Source organism: Xiphophorus couchianus, chromosome 18 (assembly GCF_001444195.1).
Source record: "Xiphophorus couchianus chromosome 18, X_couchianus-1.0, whole genome shotgun sequence".
Taxonomy (NCBI): Eukaryota; Metazoa; Chordata; class Actinopteri; order Cyprinodontiformes; family Poeciliidae; genus Xiphophorus; species Xiphophorus couchianus.
In genome coordinates, this window is record NC_040245.1 from 17,293,874 (window position 1) to 17,310,400 (window position 16,527).

General features: G+C 37.2%; 1 protein-coding gene across 5 annotated transcripts in view; it reads right to left on the minus strand.

Moving 5' to 3' along the window:
- arap1 (ArfGAP with RhoGAP domain, ankyrin repeat and PH domain 1) overlaps window positions 1-16,527 on the minus strand; it is a 71,174-nt gene that overhangs the window by 52,758 nt on the left and 1,889 nt on the right. For 3 of the 5 annotated variants that reach the window (XM_028045114.1, XM_028045113.1, XM_028045112.1), the window contains exon 2: window positions 2,401-3,535. In XM_028045114.1, the coding sequence (XP_027900915.1) occupies window positions 2,401-3,428 (1,028 nt within the window). In that variant the 5' untranslated portion in view covers window positions 3,429-3,535. Of the gene's footprint in view, window positions 1-830; window positions 877-975; window positions 1,058-2,400; window positions 3,536-16,527 lie in introns of those variants that run through there. The other 2 variants (XM_028045115.1, XM_028045116.1) reach the window with 2 other exon arrangements.

Below are 16,527 nucleotides of genomic sequence, written 5' to 3' on the forward strand. Positions count from 1 at the left end.
GAAACACAACCCTGCCTTTCTAAATTACTCATCATACACAGCAATTACTCCTTAGCGTTTCTTTCTTAAATTAAGCCACAGAACACCAGAAAAAAAACGGACAATGACGGGAAACAGGCCCCAGTTCCCTCTTTTTCTCAGAGGAAGAATGCTGAGTGGGGTTTGCTAGCATTGCTCTATATTTAACTCAAACTGTTCTGAACAACGATGACTGCAGGCTGAAGAAACAATAACCGTTTCTTTTCATCTCCCACGCTTAAGTTTTAGAGGTTTTTTTTAGGCAGTTCAGAATAACTGTGCCGAAGCAACGGCTGAAAAACTGACAATGGTTTTGGCAAACAAGGGGCACTTTTTAAATTAGCAAGTGCACTTGCTGCAACCTTCGATGTTAAAAGCAAGCTAAATGTAGCACAGCGGCTCAGTAATGGGTGCATTTATAAATAGCATTCGTGATATTTCTCTAGAAAACAAACCTTTAAAGAATACATAAGCTACGGCGTACTTATAGCAGCTTGACAGCAGAAAACCAAAAATCCCAGTTTTAAATTCCATGTTTGTTTTCTGTTCTTTGCAGACCTGTAGGTTAAACTCCAATAATGCTGCTATTTCAGAATACATTTCCCACTGCCAGACAGAATCAAACAAGGGATCTGGTCCCCCGAAAAACCATGAAAACCTTCACACTCTTTTCAAGATAAAACTAACTTATAGACTGACACAACTCTAACTCTAAACCCGTTTCTGTTGACCAAAACAAAAACAAAAAAAACCCCAACCTGAACGCACCACAGACCGAACACATGCAGAAACATGTTTTAAATAAACATTACCTTCCACAACATGCTTGTGAGGAGTCCTCTTCCATGATGATACCATCTTAAACACAGACACATCAAAAAAGCAGGAGGAAATGACTTGGTGACCAGAAAATGGGAGGGTTCAGAAAGCCACACTGACAAGGAAGAAAGAAATTACCATCAAGAGAGCGTGTGAATGTTTTCCGACAAGGGCTGCAATAAGTTCAGAGATACTCCCCCAGTAGAAAAAAAAGAAACACTTTAGACTTCTCAATCTATATTTCTCACTCTCTCTTTCTCCCACCGTTGATGTGAGAGGGTGATGGGGAGGAGAAGAGCTTAAAAACTGCTGCTGGTTGTTCTGCATTGTGACTTCCTCACGCTTTCTAAAGCTAGTTTCCCTTCAAAACACAGATGTGTGTCAGTCACAATTGAAGCAACCCGCAAGCACACGAACAATGTTAAGTTTCAGGTTTCCCTTACAAATGAGGTGAAAGAAAAAATGAGAGATTCTCTTATCTGATGTGACGTCACCACAAAACATGCAAACAAAATACTATAAAACTGGCTTAAAAGAAAAAAACCTGCTCTTCTGCTTTAAGAGTGAAATATGGATTTGTAAACACCACTCAGTGTACACTCATTACACAAACATCTAAAAACAAAAGACAGAATTTTCTTTGTGAACTTTCAATGTTTATTCCCCCAACGCACAGCTCTTTGGAAAAATAGGAGAAACATTAAATCAGAGAATGAACTGGTTACACTGGTGTACTTTCAACTAACTCACTAAGTTAGCGTGCTACAGTCAATCGGTAATAGGAAGTGCCTAATTTTACTTTCAGGAAGTATTATGAACTGCACTGTAACATTTTCAAATATTCTGCACTGTCTAAAGCTGACAAAGGGTGCACTGTCTCCATTATGCCAGTAGGTGGCAGCAAAGCTCAAACAACGTTAAATGACAGCTCTTAAATACAGTCTCTAACAGCAACTCCATCTGATTACTATTCATTTTTTGGTTGGTTATTTATTTTTGCATTGCTAGCTGTAACATTTTACTGAGGGACCGGTGTGACTCCAAGAGCATCCTGGAAACACTGAAGACAACATTATCTAAAATTAGATAAGAAATTACTTAAAAACGAGTAAGGTAGAGAGAAAAAAATGATTATATTAGGAATAAAAATGTAGGGTTTTTTGTTTGCTTTTTTAAATTTTCTATTTTACGCTAGGGGAAAAACAGGACAAACAAATGTGCCAAATACTTTAAACTGCTTTTACTTTATTGCAGATGCTGAAATGTGTATTTAACAAATGTAGGCAGCCAACGATTTTATTTCCCATTACTCCACCCACAAATTCTTCTTGACCTAAACAGCTAGTTGACTATCCAAAATCAAGTGATTTTACATTTCTTCTATACCTCTAGATCTTTTAAGATATCATCTAGTACAAACATCATGGTTTCTTACTACTTTCAAACCTCAATGACCCTTACTTGTTGCACCTAGAAACATCTGCTTAATACCAACATGTAAATGGTATTATGTTGGTAATGATGCGCTTCAGACTGAAGTTAAGGATGTTATGAAAACCTCACCTGTGAGTTTTGGGAGACTGCAGAGGAACCCGCTGTGGGATTGGTGGTGGGCCTTTAGCGCCTGCTTTTGGAGGAAGAGGTGGAACATTTTTGTCCTCACTGGGAGCGGAGGCTAAGGAGATGGGAGAAGATTTCCTGGCTTCATCCCCACCGAAAGATGGGGTAGACGGCTGTATGGGTAATGAATTAGGCCTAGGAGTGGTTGACTGAATGCTGAGAGTTTGGACGGGTGCTTCTGTGGAAACAAGGGTGCTGGTGGGGGTAGATATCAGGGATGAAGATTTGCACTTTACTTCTGGAGGTACCACAACGATCCTGTCCAAACTCAAAGAGATAGAGTGTTGAGCAAGAGATGAGGAACTCAGGGATGAGATGAAGGGCTGTGGGGGGCAGTTAGGTGTGCTGCGTGGGGGAACAGGTGGTAAAGATGTATCAGGCAGTGGAGACACAATGGGTGTAGGCTGACAAGAATTAGAACGAAACTTTGTCCTCTCCTTGGGTACAGGCTTAGCCCTTTTTTCATCCGTTGCTCCACTCCTCTCTTCCTCCTTTCCTCCTACAGGAGCAGAGTGTCTTTGCAGAGGAACAGGCTTCGTTTCTCCTTCTCTATTACTGTTGTCTTGTATATTAGACAAATGTCTCTCCTTGGGGACTGGTTTGTCTCTCTCCCTGGGTGTAGGTCTTATTATCTCGCCATCCATTTTCCCTTCTTCTACTTTTCTTTGCATGGGAACAGGCACAGGCTTCTCTTTCCTTTTAACTTCAGGATGACCGGTCTGCTCAGATGCCTCTGGCTTTATAACATTAGAGTATGCATCATAACTAGCAGTCATTTTGTTAATGTTTGCCAGGATTCGTTTCTGGTGACCTGGCAGGTTGATGCCCATCCGGTCCAGTTGATTTGGCGTGAGGTTCTGGCAGTCTTGTAAAGTTGTCAGCCCGGCCTCCTGGAATGCCTCACCATATTGCTCCAAACGTAGCGTGCTCAGCCAGTCACTCACGTTAGCACTGGATTCGGTCAGAGACATGGCTTGTTAGTATGTGTTTGCAGCATGTGTGAGGGTCAACGTGCCATGTGAGTTTGCTTTCATGAGGAAAAGACTGATCGTAGCGATTCAGACCATGGCTCTGCAGCCTGTGGAACAAAGAAAACATCAACATGTCAATTGCAACCAACCACATTACGCAGCTTCAGGATTTTCTATTTTGCTTAAACCATTACTATCTACATCAAAGAACATGGTGAAAGCTTGTGGATGTGTCAAAAGCAAATTCATCCTTGAATATAGTTTGCAGATGCCTGAAGGTGACACATTTATTTGCAGGCAAGTATAATCACTCTAGGAATGTCCAGTCATCATATTTTTTAGAAAGAAGTATAAGATTTGGTTCTATTTCCCAGAGATGTGTTTTAGCATATGTAAGAATCTACCCCAGAAAGTTCAAGGTGAAGAACAAAAGGGTCATCAGCCTTGATCATATCACCAAATTAGTTACAAAGTGACCTCAGATATCCCAAATTCTGAGAACAGACGAACGACCACAGAAACAGATTTTTTGCAATTTATTAAAGTTGGTTTAAGGCTAAGAAGCCCCTCAACACATACGTTTTTCTATGTATCGAGACTGAAAGAACAGATAGTTTCACCCACAGAAACATCCAACACTTGTTTTAGGATTCACAAGAAATAATTTAATTATTTGATCCCTGTGTTCAATAAATCCTGATTATTTTTTTTATGTTTATCATTTCAAGTAAAGCAGAAATGTGACTGCTTCTGTAAACTGTTAATTTATAATCAGCTTACTTATTTCTCACTGAGCTTAGTAAGATGCAAAAACCACAAAAAGGTAACTACAGTAATGTAAAACTACACATTAGCCTGTAGTCAATGTAAAATAAAGCCGGGATGACATGTATTTACCACATGCTGAAAGACTTGTACCTAAATAGGGTTTCTACAGCAATGTTCATAGAAGGTTGTGACAAATCCATGAATGTTTAAATCAGTTCCCATCTTTTTCTTTGGATGTGTTTCTTGCTGTTGCACTGCCATAATGAATGCATCATTCCAATTTATTTTTTTCTCAGGAATAAATTTACAAAACTGTCTGGGGTTTTTGTTTTGTTCTCCTGAAATTGAGGTGCTACTAATGGAAATGTTAGGTGGTGCTCCATTCAACCATGTCCTTTCGGCAAACCTGAATCACATTTTTAACCAAATGATGGCAATGGTGTTTTCTAAAACTTTACATTGGTAAACAAACTTTGTTGCTAACTTGATGAAACATTGTTGTATCCAGACCATCAATTTATGATAATGAAGATTGTAAAAACTGCCCTTATTTTATTTAAAATATAGTGCAGACAGTCTTGTGAAAGATTATTGATAAACTGGCATAGTAAAAGTCTCACTTTTGTGAAAGAGGAAGTTGTGTTAAAGCCTTGATGGGGGCTGTCATTTTTATCAGCACGTCTTCAGTTGAGGAAGGCACACTGTAACGCCTACATTCCTTTCCTGTGATACAAATAAGGTTGTCAGATTAAACTGGTCTGCCCACATGCATGTATAAACTGTCGTCAAAATTTGTGATTTTACCAAGTACTACCCCTGAGAAGCAAACATATACTCAGTATTTGGCATTGTTACTACAGAGCACTATGTGAGGAAGTGTGAATGACATAACTGGTATACAAATAATGTCCTCACTGTCCCGGTAACTTGTCCTTATACGTCTCTATAACTCACACTTAGTTGGTTCTCAGCATCCACAGGCCCTTTTCTTTTGTACTCTTTTGCATTTTATGTCTCCCTTTCTCTTCAGTTGGGGTTGTATTCACCTTGCCATGCATTGAGTCCTGGAATATCAATCACCTCATATCAAAGTGTGACCTTGATTAACAAGGCTGATGTGGCAGCTCACAGCCCATTAAACACATTCATATTTAATATAAATATGGCAATATAAAGGTACCAAAATTTTCAAATCAATATACAAACACCTGATGCGTTTAGTGTCTTATCTGAAAGCCACGTACTGAAACGAGGGGAAACTGCTGGTTTCCTCACACATAGGCACAGACACTGTTTCCCCTCCATGCACACAGGGTTCTTAACTGAATACAAGTATAAAAGACAAATGGATGGTTTTGGTGATTTCTTACATGTTCACAAAGATACTCAACAATGAATTAGGGCTTTTCCAACAAAGTGATTGTTGTTGGTGACAAAGTGACTGGCTCTATCACCAGTCCTTAACCAGGGCTGGTGATAGAGCCAGGTTTTAAGTAGATCTGCAGAATGACTGCTTTGCTTTTCCATCACCTGAAGCCAAGTTGCAACAATATCGTTGAGTCATTAAGGTTTTACCGAATAATGTTGGGTCCTCCCGGTTTTATTCTTTATTTTTGTGAAGGATTATAGCACATTAAGACACATTAACTGCAAAAAAATTATTATTTGCCCCAGTTTTCCAGCAAAAAGATGATCTGACATCTTTATTTATTATGGTGGTAATAGTTATTGGGGCAACAGTGACAACAGTGGTAGATAGGTTTCATTTCATGTAAAGAGTCTGAGTGTCCTAGTAAAAGTGTTATGTAGGTCTGATGTCATGTCATAATATTTATTATCAATGGAAAATAATGTCCTGTAAGTACAGCAGGATTAAGTGGCAGACTGACCCTCTTAACTGTCACTTATGACTTAAGAGGAAAAAAAAAAAACAACAGTTGTAAGACACAGCATAGAAGTCTGATTGTATTATGCTGATGTTAATCCAACATTTTACTACATTTTGAAGCATAGAGTTTTTATGTTTTATTATTTTAGACATGAAACTAGAGTTTCAAAGATGGATCTCACAATGATTTCATCGGTTGCTGTTCCATGTGAGCCCGCCTCTCACTTCTGGTGATAGCAGCTATTTTTACTGGTCCTCCAACAAACTGGTGTTACATTAGCATCAGTTCTCAGGGTGTGAGGTAGAGCTCACAACAGTCGAAACACAACAAAGTGTCAGTAAACACTGACATCACTTAAGCACTAGAACCAATTTGGTGGAAAAGAACCCAATGAGAATTTCATCACCTTTACAACAGCACACTGAAATGGAGGGTTTGAAATGGTAGACAGCAATCAAATTCTACATCCCTCCATCATTTTCCGCTTGATCAGGGTCACTCTGGATGGGCGACCTAAACAAGGAGGCCAAGACTCTCTTCTCCCCAATTATTTGGGCCAGCTCAAAAATGTATCTTTAGAAAAAAGAAACAATCCAGTTGCCCTCTATTTAAGCACTTTGCAGTGAAATAAAATTTAAAAAGTGTTTAAAGTTAGTCTGGCCATTGCCTTTCTGCACTATTCCACTCGATTCAAATCTCGCTTACGTCACAGTCTAGCCTTTCTCTTGTTTACAAGGATTGCCTTGGGCAGAATTTCAGCGAACAGAAGAAAAATTGTGAACGATGACGTTGATGTTCTGTGCTGTTTTAGAAATGTAGTCTGCCTGTGGTTTTAGCATTGGTGATGGAGGAAATGAACGGAGCCTTTCAATTTGCGTTGATGTTGAATTAACAATAACAGCCATCTCGTTCGGCTCGGTACGTCTGTCTCTGCAGTGGAGGATGATTGTTTACGGCACAGGCAATGTCTGGTAACCTTCATAGCATTGAGCTGGCGAATTACATATGTCACGGACAAATGTTAACAATTTAGCATTAGCGACATTAAAATGTCAACAGAATCTATGCCTCAAGGAAGCTACTGTTTCTCAATAGCCTAGAGCCCAGGCCCACTGTACGAAGCAAAGTTTAGAACAAGGGGCTGATTTTATACCTGGCTGGCTTAAGTGCTTCAATTTGTTGAAATTTAAACTTAAAATGTTCACAAGACAAAATACATCATGAAATAAAATAATTCTTATTTTTAAGTGATCTTGTTCAACGTTTTTAACATCTCAAACTGAACATTTCACTACATTCAAACAGTTTTTCTTTCGAAAAATTATTTCACAAGAAATAATTTGTCTCTTGAATTTCGTAAGCGAGGTTTTTCTTTTGCAATATCGTAAGCAACATTTAACTTGATTATCATCTCAGCCTCGTGTGACAATGTATCTGCTGCTGCTTGCCGCTGAATGGCAGCGCTGAGAGGGTCACCTGGGCAGATGCGGCATTTCATGTGTTTTATAGATGTATTACGTTTGTTCAGTAAGAATGCATCAGAACCAGTCACAAATGCATTCTTGCCATCCATGATGTTCCCACACTCTTTACAGTATATGCGGTGCATTACAGTATCGGGTGTACTGCATCTTAGCCAGCGAAACTGGTCAAACTATTGCCTTCATCAGGCCAAACTTGCAAGTACATGGACGTTTAGAGTGAGCATGTGTGAGTTTTAATTGCACGGACCACAAATAATTGTTTGTACACATTGATATATGCACTCAGATTAGTTACACTGTGTGCTCAGACTGGTGGCACAACTAAAGCGACATAATTATCAGCAGTGCAATACACGGGGAAGTTCCGTTTTTGAGCAAAACTTTGGGATCTCAGTCGGAAAAGTGTGGGTGTTTTCCCCCACAAATGTGTTGCATATAACCTAACTTAGTTTGCTATCATTTTAAAGGTAGATAAGTTAGTTTACGATGGAAACTCACTCACAATAACCTGAGTATATCTGTAAGAGCACTGAACTAGAATCAACATTATGTCATCCAGAAAGTGCAAAGAGCTCAAATTTTCACCATCCTTATTTCTAAGAGAATCCTAGGTGAGAACTGATTCTAAAAACATAAACTATGTATAGCTGATGATGAAGAAAATAAATATGAGTGAGCATAAAAGCCCAGGACTATCCAGTGTCAGAAATAAACATTTGTCAGTGTGTGACAGTGTTTAAATTATCATCTCCTGTCTAATGTTTTCTCTACTAAAGCAGAGACCACAGTGTACAGAGACAGTGACTCTTGCCGTCAGCTCTCTGATAGAACGCAGTTCCTATTTTCTCTGAATTGAGGAACTTCAAAACTGTTCATGCAATCAATTACAGTATGATTGGTCTTCAGCAGTCGTTGGCAAGTTACTCACAATCACCCGAGCATGCAAAGTCTAAAATTAATATTTCAGCACACAGGATCTTTGACCAGGAATTAGATATTTCACAAAAGCAGTTTGTTAAAGTTCTTAATCAACCTACAGTTTTGTTCTTATTGTGTGGGTGTTGACTGTGAACCGCATTGAGAAGTGTTAGGAACTTTTCTAGTGGGTGAGAAAACCTAAACAACATATGTCAAATGCCTAGGCCTCTACCCTTCTTACTAAATGTCTGAATGTTTGCAGCCAGCCAATGTTTTTTTTCTTCTTTAGATACTAAGCAAAAAGTCAAGACAAGAAGCATGTATCTCAATCTTTAGAAGATTAAAGAAAATAAAGCAATAAATTAAATCTCCTTCAAGAATGGACAAGATTTAATACTTGAGCATGTAAAGTTTTCAGTTTGTGATTATGGAGTCTTTAAAATTAAGCTTGGCTACCTTTATTGCCCGAAAGATTTTGTGGCTTTTGATTCCGGCTACCACCGACATTCTTAGCTGTCATTCAAACTCTGAAATATTTACTTGCTGCAAACTTACTGCATTATTTTTGATTCTATATATGCCCACTGTCACTGTAGGTCAATTAGGTCATTCACATGTCAATGTTGTGGCATCACATTCATCTCTCCTTTTTATTAAATTTATATCTACAAACCATTTCATACTCTTGCATGTCACCAGTAGATGTCAGTTTTAATATGTGTAGTAAGATATTTATATGAATAGTTGAGATAAATGTGAATTAAAAAGCTCAAATCCTACACGAATTTTAATTTAATTGTAAATTATTTAATAAAGATTTACTATTGCATCTTCTGCCCAGCCACTGCTCATCATAATCCCTATTTAGGTCAACCAACTGCTATAAAATATGACAGATTTGGAATGCTGGTCAAATAAAAAATAACTAAGCAACTTCCTAGTCAATGTGATTTATTGAAGCATATAAACACTACTATAAAACTGTTTTAAATCTTCAGTTGTTAAACCAAGTACAAAACAACCCCAAGGCAATCAGGAACTCAGAGATCTTTCACAGGAATCGCATAAAGCTCCTATTTTTTTCTTACGAAAAGTAAAAAAAATATTGGAAGAGCAAAATTACCAGCCACCATCCAGTCCACTGGTAGGTTGGTAACAAGTTGAAAGATTCAAACCTGATTAAGTGGTCAAAAGGTGTGACCCACAAGTGGACAAAAGTTTTGAAGCTAGGCATTTTATTTAACTTCAAAAGCAAACAGGTGTGAGAAACATTGTCATTTTTACTTGGGATGTCCTATATATTGGGGTTTGAGTTTGGTAAAACTGCTGTTTTGGTAAAACTGCTGTTTTACCAAACTGACAAACTTCACAAGCTGTGAATGTTTCATCACAGCCTGCTGCAAGTATAAAACTGACTTGAGTTAGTTGTAGATCATAGTTTTTCAGTTTTGATTTGTTTCAAGAGCCTTAGAGCCACAAGTGTTGTAGTGACTCACAAATGGATTGCCAGATGCACTTACTGACTATTTTATTGGACATATCAATGTGTCAGGCAGAAATGAACTGTTGCAAGTCATTGAAATACCCTTTCTTCTCCACTGTGATGCCTGGTTTGAACCTCAGAACGTCATCTTTGCCATGGCTGGATGCAAGGAGTCGTCAAAGCATGCTGCCATTTGGTGAGACGACTCAATATTTCTGTTAAAAACCAATTTAATATGTGTACTGAACAAAAGGGTCAATGAGTAGCATTTAAGCTAAATAAACAATCTAAAAACTTATATTTGCAAATAAGTAAGACAAAGGATGAGGTGAGCAAATATTTTGTATACTATTTAACCAATCAACGATACACACTTCAAGCTCAACATTAATACACCATTACTGCTGTTTTGCAAACCGGAGGGAGTCAGAGAGAACAGTGTGAACTCTTGATATTCTACCTTTATTTTCTTAACTTCCCAAAAGGAAAGAAATTTGGGTTTGCTATAGATTGCTTAAATATGTTCGGTATGTTAAAGTAGCTGTTGAACCTTTAACCAAACCAAACTGACTTTCATTTCTTAATCTCTTATTCAGTATTTTAAAACTTCCCCTTTTTTTTATTTTTGCATTTTTCAACTCTTCCCCACCTCTGTACGTCTCCCTCTCCCTCCCACATAGACCTGGCAATAAACAGACTCTCTGTACTGCCCTCACAATGGATCGTTCTGTTGCCTGGGATAGAGGACGAGACTGACAAGAAGGAGGGAGTCATGGTGGGGGTCCGCTGTTCGACTGGGCTCATGCTCTAAAACAAGCGCTGACCTAGTCATACTATGTGTGAGAGGCAGGATTCCTATTAAATTGTGGTTCATGTCTCATATCCTTTTTAAAATTCTCAGAAAGAAAGACAACTGTAATGCTCTGTCTTCTGTTTCTCCATTTCAGTTACCTTATTAGTGTACCAGTTCAGATACTATTTGCATTGGTGTTTTTTACATTCCAGTGACAAAGGAAAGAAGACTACACCTTGTGAATAAACCTGATCTTCATAACAAAAACTTTTACTTTCTTAAACTTTTTACCCTTTTCCTGCCTCCTTGCTATATGTCTTTTAAGGCAGGTGTCTGAGAGTTTCAGTGTGGTTTTACCCAGCCACAATAACCCTTGACCTTGTTTCATTTTAACAACCACTGGAACTTTTTCATTATTATTTCTTACACCTTTTAACCCTACGTATTTTCATAAGACTGTGAAAGGCAGATATAGGCTACATTCATAGAGTGGTTCTACGTGTATTTACATCACTTGGTTTAGATATACTATATAGAGCAGTGGTACTTATGAAAGATCTGTTGGCCACTACACATGCTAAGATTTAAAGATGTCTGGGGTAACCCAAAACATTTGACCAATACTGAACTTGCTCTTTATAAAACCTATGCAAAAAATAATGTGTCTTATTATATTTACTATGCTTTATGTTCATACAAGGAGCATTTTCATCTTCAGACAATCAGTAACATATTTCTAGAAACAAACATAACATACAAAAAAAACTTCATGATTGTCAGCACAATAAAAGCATAGTAAATAATAAATAGGTCCTACGTCACTCAAAATTAAGTCAACTGCAGAAACATCAGAACATTACTTCACATTTGAAAGCTAAAACATACATCGACTGGCAATAGTATTTATGACTTTTGACATTTTCCACATTTTCTCACATTAAAACCTTAAGCATCAGTGTTTCAGGGGGACTATGTGACAGAGCAACACAAAGTAGTGAATAACGTGGTTATCAATTTTTTTTTTACAAATCTAAAAAGTGTAGTATGTAATAGGCTTTGCCGTAGAGAAGACACATCTTGATAGGTTTTCACAAGCTTCTTCCATGTTCAAGTGATAAATTGGAAAGTGCTGCTCTAAGAGATGATGGGATATGTTTTATAACTCAACTCTCAGTTGTACTTCTCCTTACAACAACTTTCTCTATGACCAGTCTGCTGTGTTCCTTGATTTTCATGATGTTTGTCCACAAACAAACCTATAAGGCCTCCTCAATTTAGCTGTGTTTGTACTGAGATTAAGTAATTCACAGGTTAATTAGGTAACTTCTAATGTTAGTTCTATACCAAAGATTGTTTTTAGGCATGGGTAAATAGAGTTAAATAGAAAAACACACAACACTTAATTAAAAGTATTTTACATTTTAAAACAATGCATCATTTTTATTGTAGCAAATAAAATCCAAATAAAATACAAGAAAAAATTGCTGTTGTGACGTGACAAAATGTACAGAAGTTGCAGATGCACCAAAACTTTGCAAAGCAAAGGTAAGACAAAGGTTTTATTCAGTCAGACAGCCTCATCTGATCTTGTTTGCATTTGATTCGCTTTTAGTTTCAAAAGATTTTCTTTTGTAAAACTCTTTGGTAATCAAACATCACAAATTGATTCAAAATCAGGTGAATATTAGGTAGTGCAAAGCAAAATTTAACTTTAGCTTCAAGTTCCTTTACACGATGAACTGATTCCTAAAATAAATACATTGAACTTCTCAGGATTGCTGTTTATTCTCGTTCTGCATCTTAACGAGTTATAGCACAGAGAATGCTGCAACAGAAACAAGAACCAGAGCTTCAGTAGGTCTCTTGCTTTGTGTATCTTTCGTTTATAGTAAAAGACCTTTGTGCCTCTCATCACAATTATAGTGTTAGTTTGTATCTTAGTCTATGATTCTTTTTGATCAGCCTTCTACCGTTTCAGCTTGGAGAATACTCAGAAACATGCCACAACATCCTTTTACAGGTTTCTGATAAAAATCGAGAGAATGAAAAACCTTATCGGCCCTTCTAACTATCATTCGTAGATGATTCAAGTGTGAACCTCAAAACCCAATTTCCCTAAAGACAACTACAGATAAAGGTCTGGCGGGTGAGGATCATTAAAGTTTAATAGCTCAACACAGCTTGTTTAAATAATTACCTCTCAGTGTGCAGTGTTAGCATTATGCATAATTGCCACTTTTACAGCTAAATCTATAAGCAGCTGTTTTGAAAATAGGTGCAAAAATCCTCTTCTAAAATTAATTTCTGAGAAAATCTAATACTACTGCACCTAACCTTAAATCAAAAAGTAATGTTACTTTGATGATGTAACGTGCAGCTTTTTTATTATTTATCAAATAATCAGATGAATAGTGCAAAATAGAAAAAAATTGAAACAGGTGGATTTTTAACTAAACGTTTGACCGCTTTGAATGGGGAGATGACTCCCAGATCATAACTTTAACCTTAACAAACTAAGCAACTTCTAAAATTGTGCAACAGTAGAGATGACATAAACAGGAAATTAAAAAGTGGGTTAAGATAAAAGATTGATGCCTTCTAATAGAAGTCTTCGACACGCATTGTGGGTTTAAAATGTGAGCAACATACTGGCTGAACTAAAACTGTTTGTGCAAATCTGGATTGCACAGAATTAGGAAAACATGCAACTGCAACGCCATTTGTTGAACTAAACCCACATTTTCCTCATTCTTCCTTTTCTCTTCTGTTATTCTGATAAACCCGATAGTCTAAAGCATGGCAGTCATTCTGTTCCCATCAATGCTGAGCTGCAGTAGTAAAAGATTTCCTGTACATAGCTGAAATACAGATAGAAAATAAAAATGCATTCCTCTAAAATGTGCCTTAGTTGATATGATTTACCATAAATTTTGTTGACAAAAACATAAGATTAAATCAACTAAAATTTGATCAAAACTAAAATGACAAATGTAACTAAGCTTAGTAAAAAGCTATAAATTTATAAATTTAAAAAAAAATTAACTTAGCAGTCTAAAGTCTCACTTCCTTGAAGGAAGAAATTGGAGTGGAAAATCAAAGACAAGTTGGCAATGAGAGTGATGAAGCTAAAAAGGACTGCAGGACAGAGTTCATGGAACAATGAGAGGATTAATATGTATCAACTGCTTTTTGCTATCAAAGTACACCAAGATTTTTATTAAGTTGCATTTTCAAAACTGCTTAAATCTTCTATTCCTACGGTTTAAAATCTTTTCCTTGATACCAGAGAAAGTACCAGATTAACAGGAGTTTTTATCACCCCACCCTACCATTCTTCTTCCTTGCTTACAAGGAAATCAGCTGTTTGGAAAGCAACACGGAAAAGAAAAACGTTTCAAGCTACAAATGGCTTGTCTGTTTAGCAGCTGAACATAAGCTTTAACTATCTCGTATATGTGGCTCCCATATACTATATTTTGACTTTTATAATTGCGTAAAACTGAGAATTTCTTTTAAATAAAATAGGTTTTTGCTCACTTTGACTTTAAATTCAACCCACTACTTATGACTAAAACATTAGTTAGTCCTTGATTTTCAAATTATCCTTAGCTGAAATAAATGTATTGATAGTGATGAGCTGTTTGTGGCCAAGACAACTTAATAGCATTTATTCTCACGTCTTTTAGGATGCTGAACAATATCCACCTTATATATTTCTTTTTTATGAAAACAAATAGGCTATGTTGTATTTATTTTTATGTTTTTTTTATAAGACTTTTCATTATCAACCATTATCGTTTGGCTTGAGGATACATGTTAGAGGTAACTGTTATGAATTAGTTGCTCAATGACAATAAAAAAGCTGAAGTGTCATGAGTAAACAGCTGACTCCGGTTTTAAACTGATCGACCATCAACAAATCTTAGCCACAAGTACCACAGCAGCATAAAACATTCACAAAGCCCATGTTTCACTTGTGCATTCTGGTATTTTTCAACCTCTACTCTGCATCTCTCAATAGTTATTTCTCCATGAACACCTTGGAAGTTCTGTTCATTGCAGGTGACTTTGCAGAGCCACTGCAGATTCCTGACTGGGAGCAGTTCTGGTGCTGCTGTAAATAACCGGTTGGGCAGTTCTGGGCATTCTCTATGTGGTTGGTAGTGTATTTTAATAAGTGATAAACCTGTTACGTCATGTTTACAGAGTCTTGACTGGCTAGAAATTCTTTGCATAGTTCAGCTCCTTCATCACTCTAAGTTCCAGTAATCAGCTTACGATTTTACTTCACGTTTCTACTAAGATGCTGTCCACAAGAAGAACTGCTACAGAATACAGGCACACACAAAGGACGTGACTCATGTACCCATCAAGAGACACTGCTGCTTTCAGCCCACTTTCAATTAGGAGTGAATAGTGACTCACTCCTGCCAGTACAGAGACGCATCTGAACAATATCCTCTAGTGAACAACCTTGTGCACGAACAAATGCTCTTGTCCTTCTCTTTTCAGGACGCCAGAAGATGTTTCTAACTCAACCCTACAGTCCAGCACCACAGACCTGTCAGCTGTTCACAAGAATAAATCCATTCTGAGTCTGACTTTGTTTGGCTTTGTGTGATGAGTGGGTACGTACAATTTACGCAGAACAATCTACATTTAACAGGTGTTTTCAAATAGTTGAGTTGGACAGGGTGATCGATTTCTCTGGAATGATCAATTTCTAAAATAAATTAGTGCTTGGAAAACAACTTTTGTTGTTATACAAAAACTAATCTTCTTGTTTTGCAAGAAGTACACACTAAACAACAAGAGTTCATTTCCTGGATAACACCGGGCTTACACATGAGAACACTGTACTCAGGAGACACTGTGCACAAATGGGCTCATTTTAACTCATATCATTCTGTTATTAATCCGGACAGCAGGCTGCCTGTACAACGTTTCACCTCTCCCCTCATTATGGCGTGATTCAGAAAGAAGTAATCATATGGATGATTGAGACAGAGGGATGCAGAATGAAAAATAAGAGTAAAAAAAAAAAAAAGAAAGATAAGAACATATTTTAAAGAGTAACAAGAAGTCAAGTCTTGAGCTCAACTCAACATATAATGGAGGAGGAAGCCATACAAAGAATTCATGTCCTAATACACCAAAACCTGCAGCACTGCATGATGGGTTTCTGAGGTTTGCACCTGTATAAAACGTGTGATAGTCATAGCCTTCCTTATCAACAGTTTTCAGTTACCGCAAATAAAAAAGGTCAGTGGGGTGATAATTCTGTTTGGTAGTTAACTTTACAAGTCTGTCATAAAATGATTCACTAGTTCATGTTTATTTTTATCTCAAGTGCAATAAACTTAAAAACTCATTATGCCTGGTTGTGTTTTTTTAAACAGCAGAATCATATCTAATGTGCTACACAGAAAATAGCGTTATTAATATTGAGTGAGAAAATACTTTCTTCATTTCCTGTATTTCAACTACATCTCTACTCTTTTTTACATGTTGTTCTGTTGCAGCCACAAGCTTTTCTATTTTAGAGTTTTTCGTGACACACAAAAGTGGCACGTGTGGTGAAAAGGCAGAGTAAAAGACAAGGAAAAGAGGTGCACAGATTTGTAAAGATTGTTTTTATGAGTAAAAACGTTTAAAATTGGGGGCTACATTTGTATTAAGCCTCTAACTCAATACTTTATAGAATCACCTTTTCTGTGATTACAGCTGCTCTTTTTGGGTTTCTATCAGCTTTGCACATCTACAC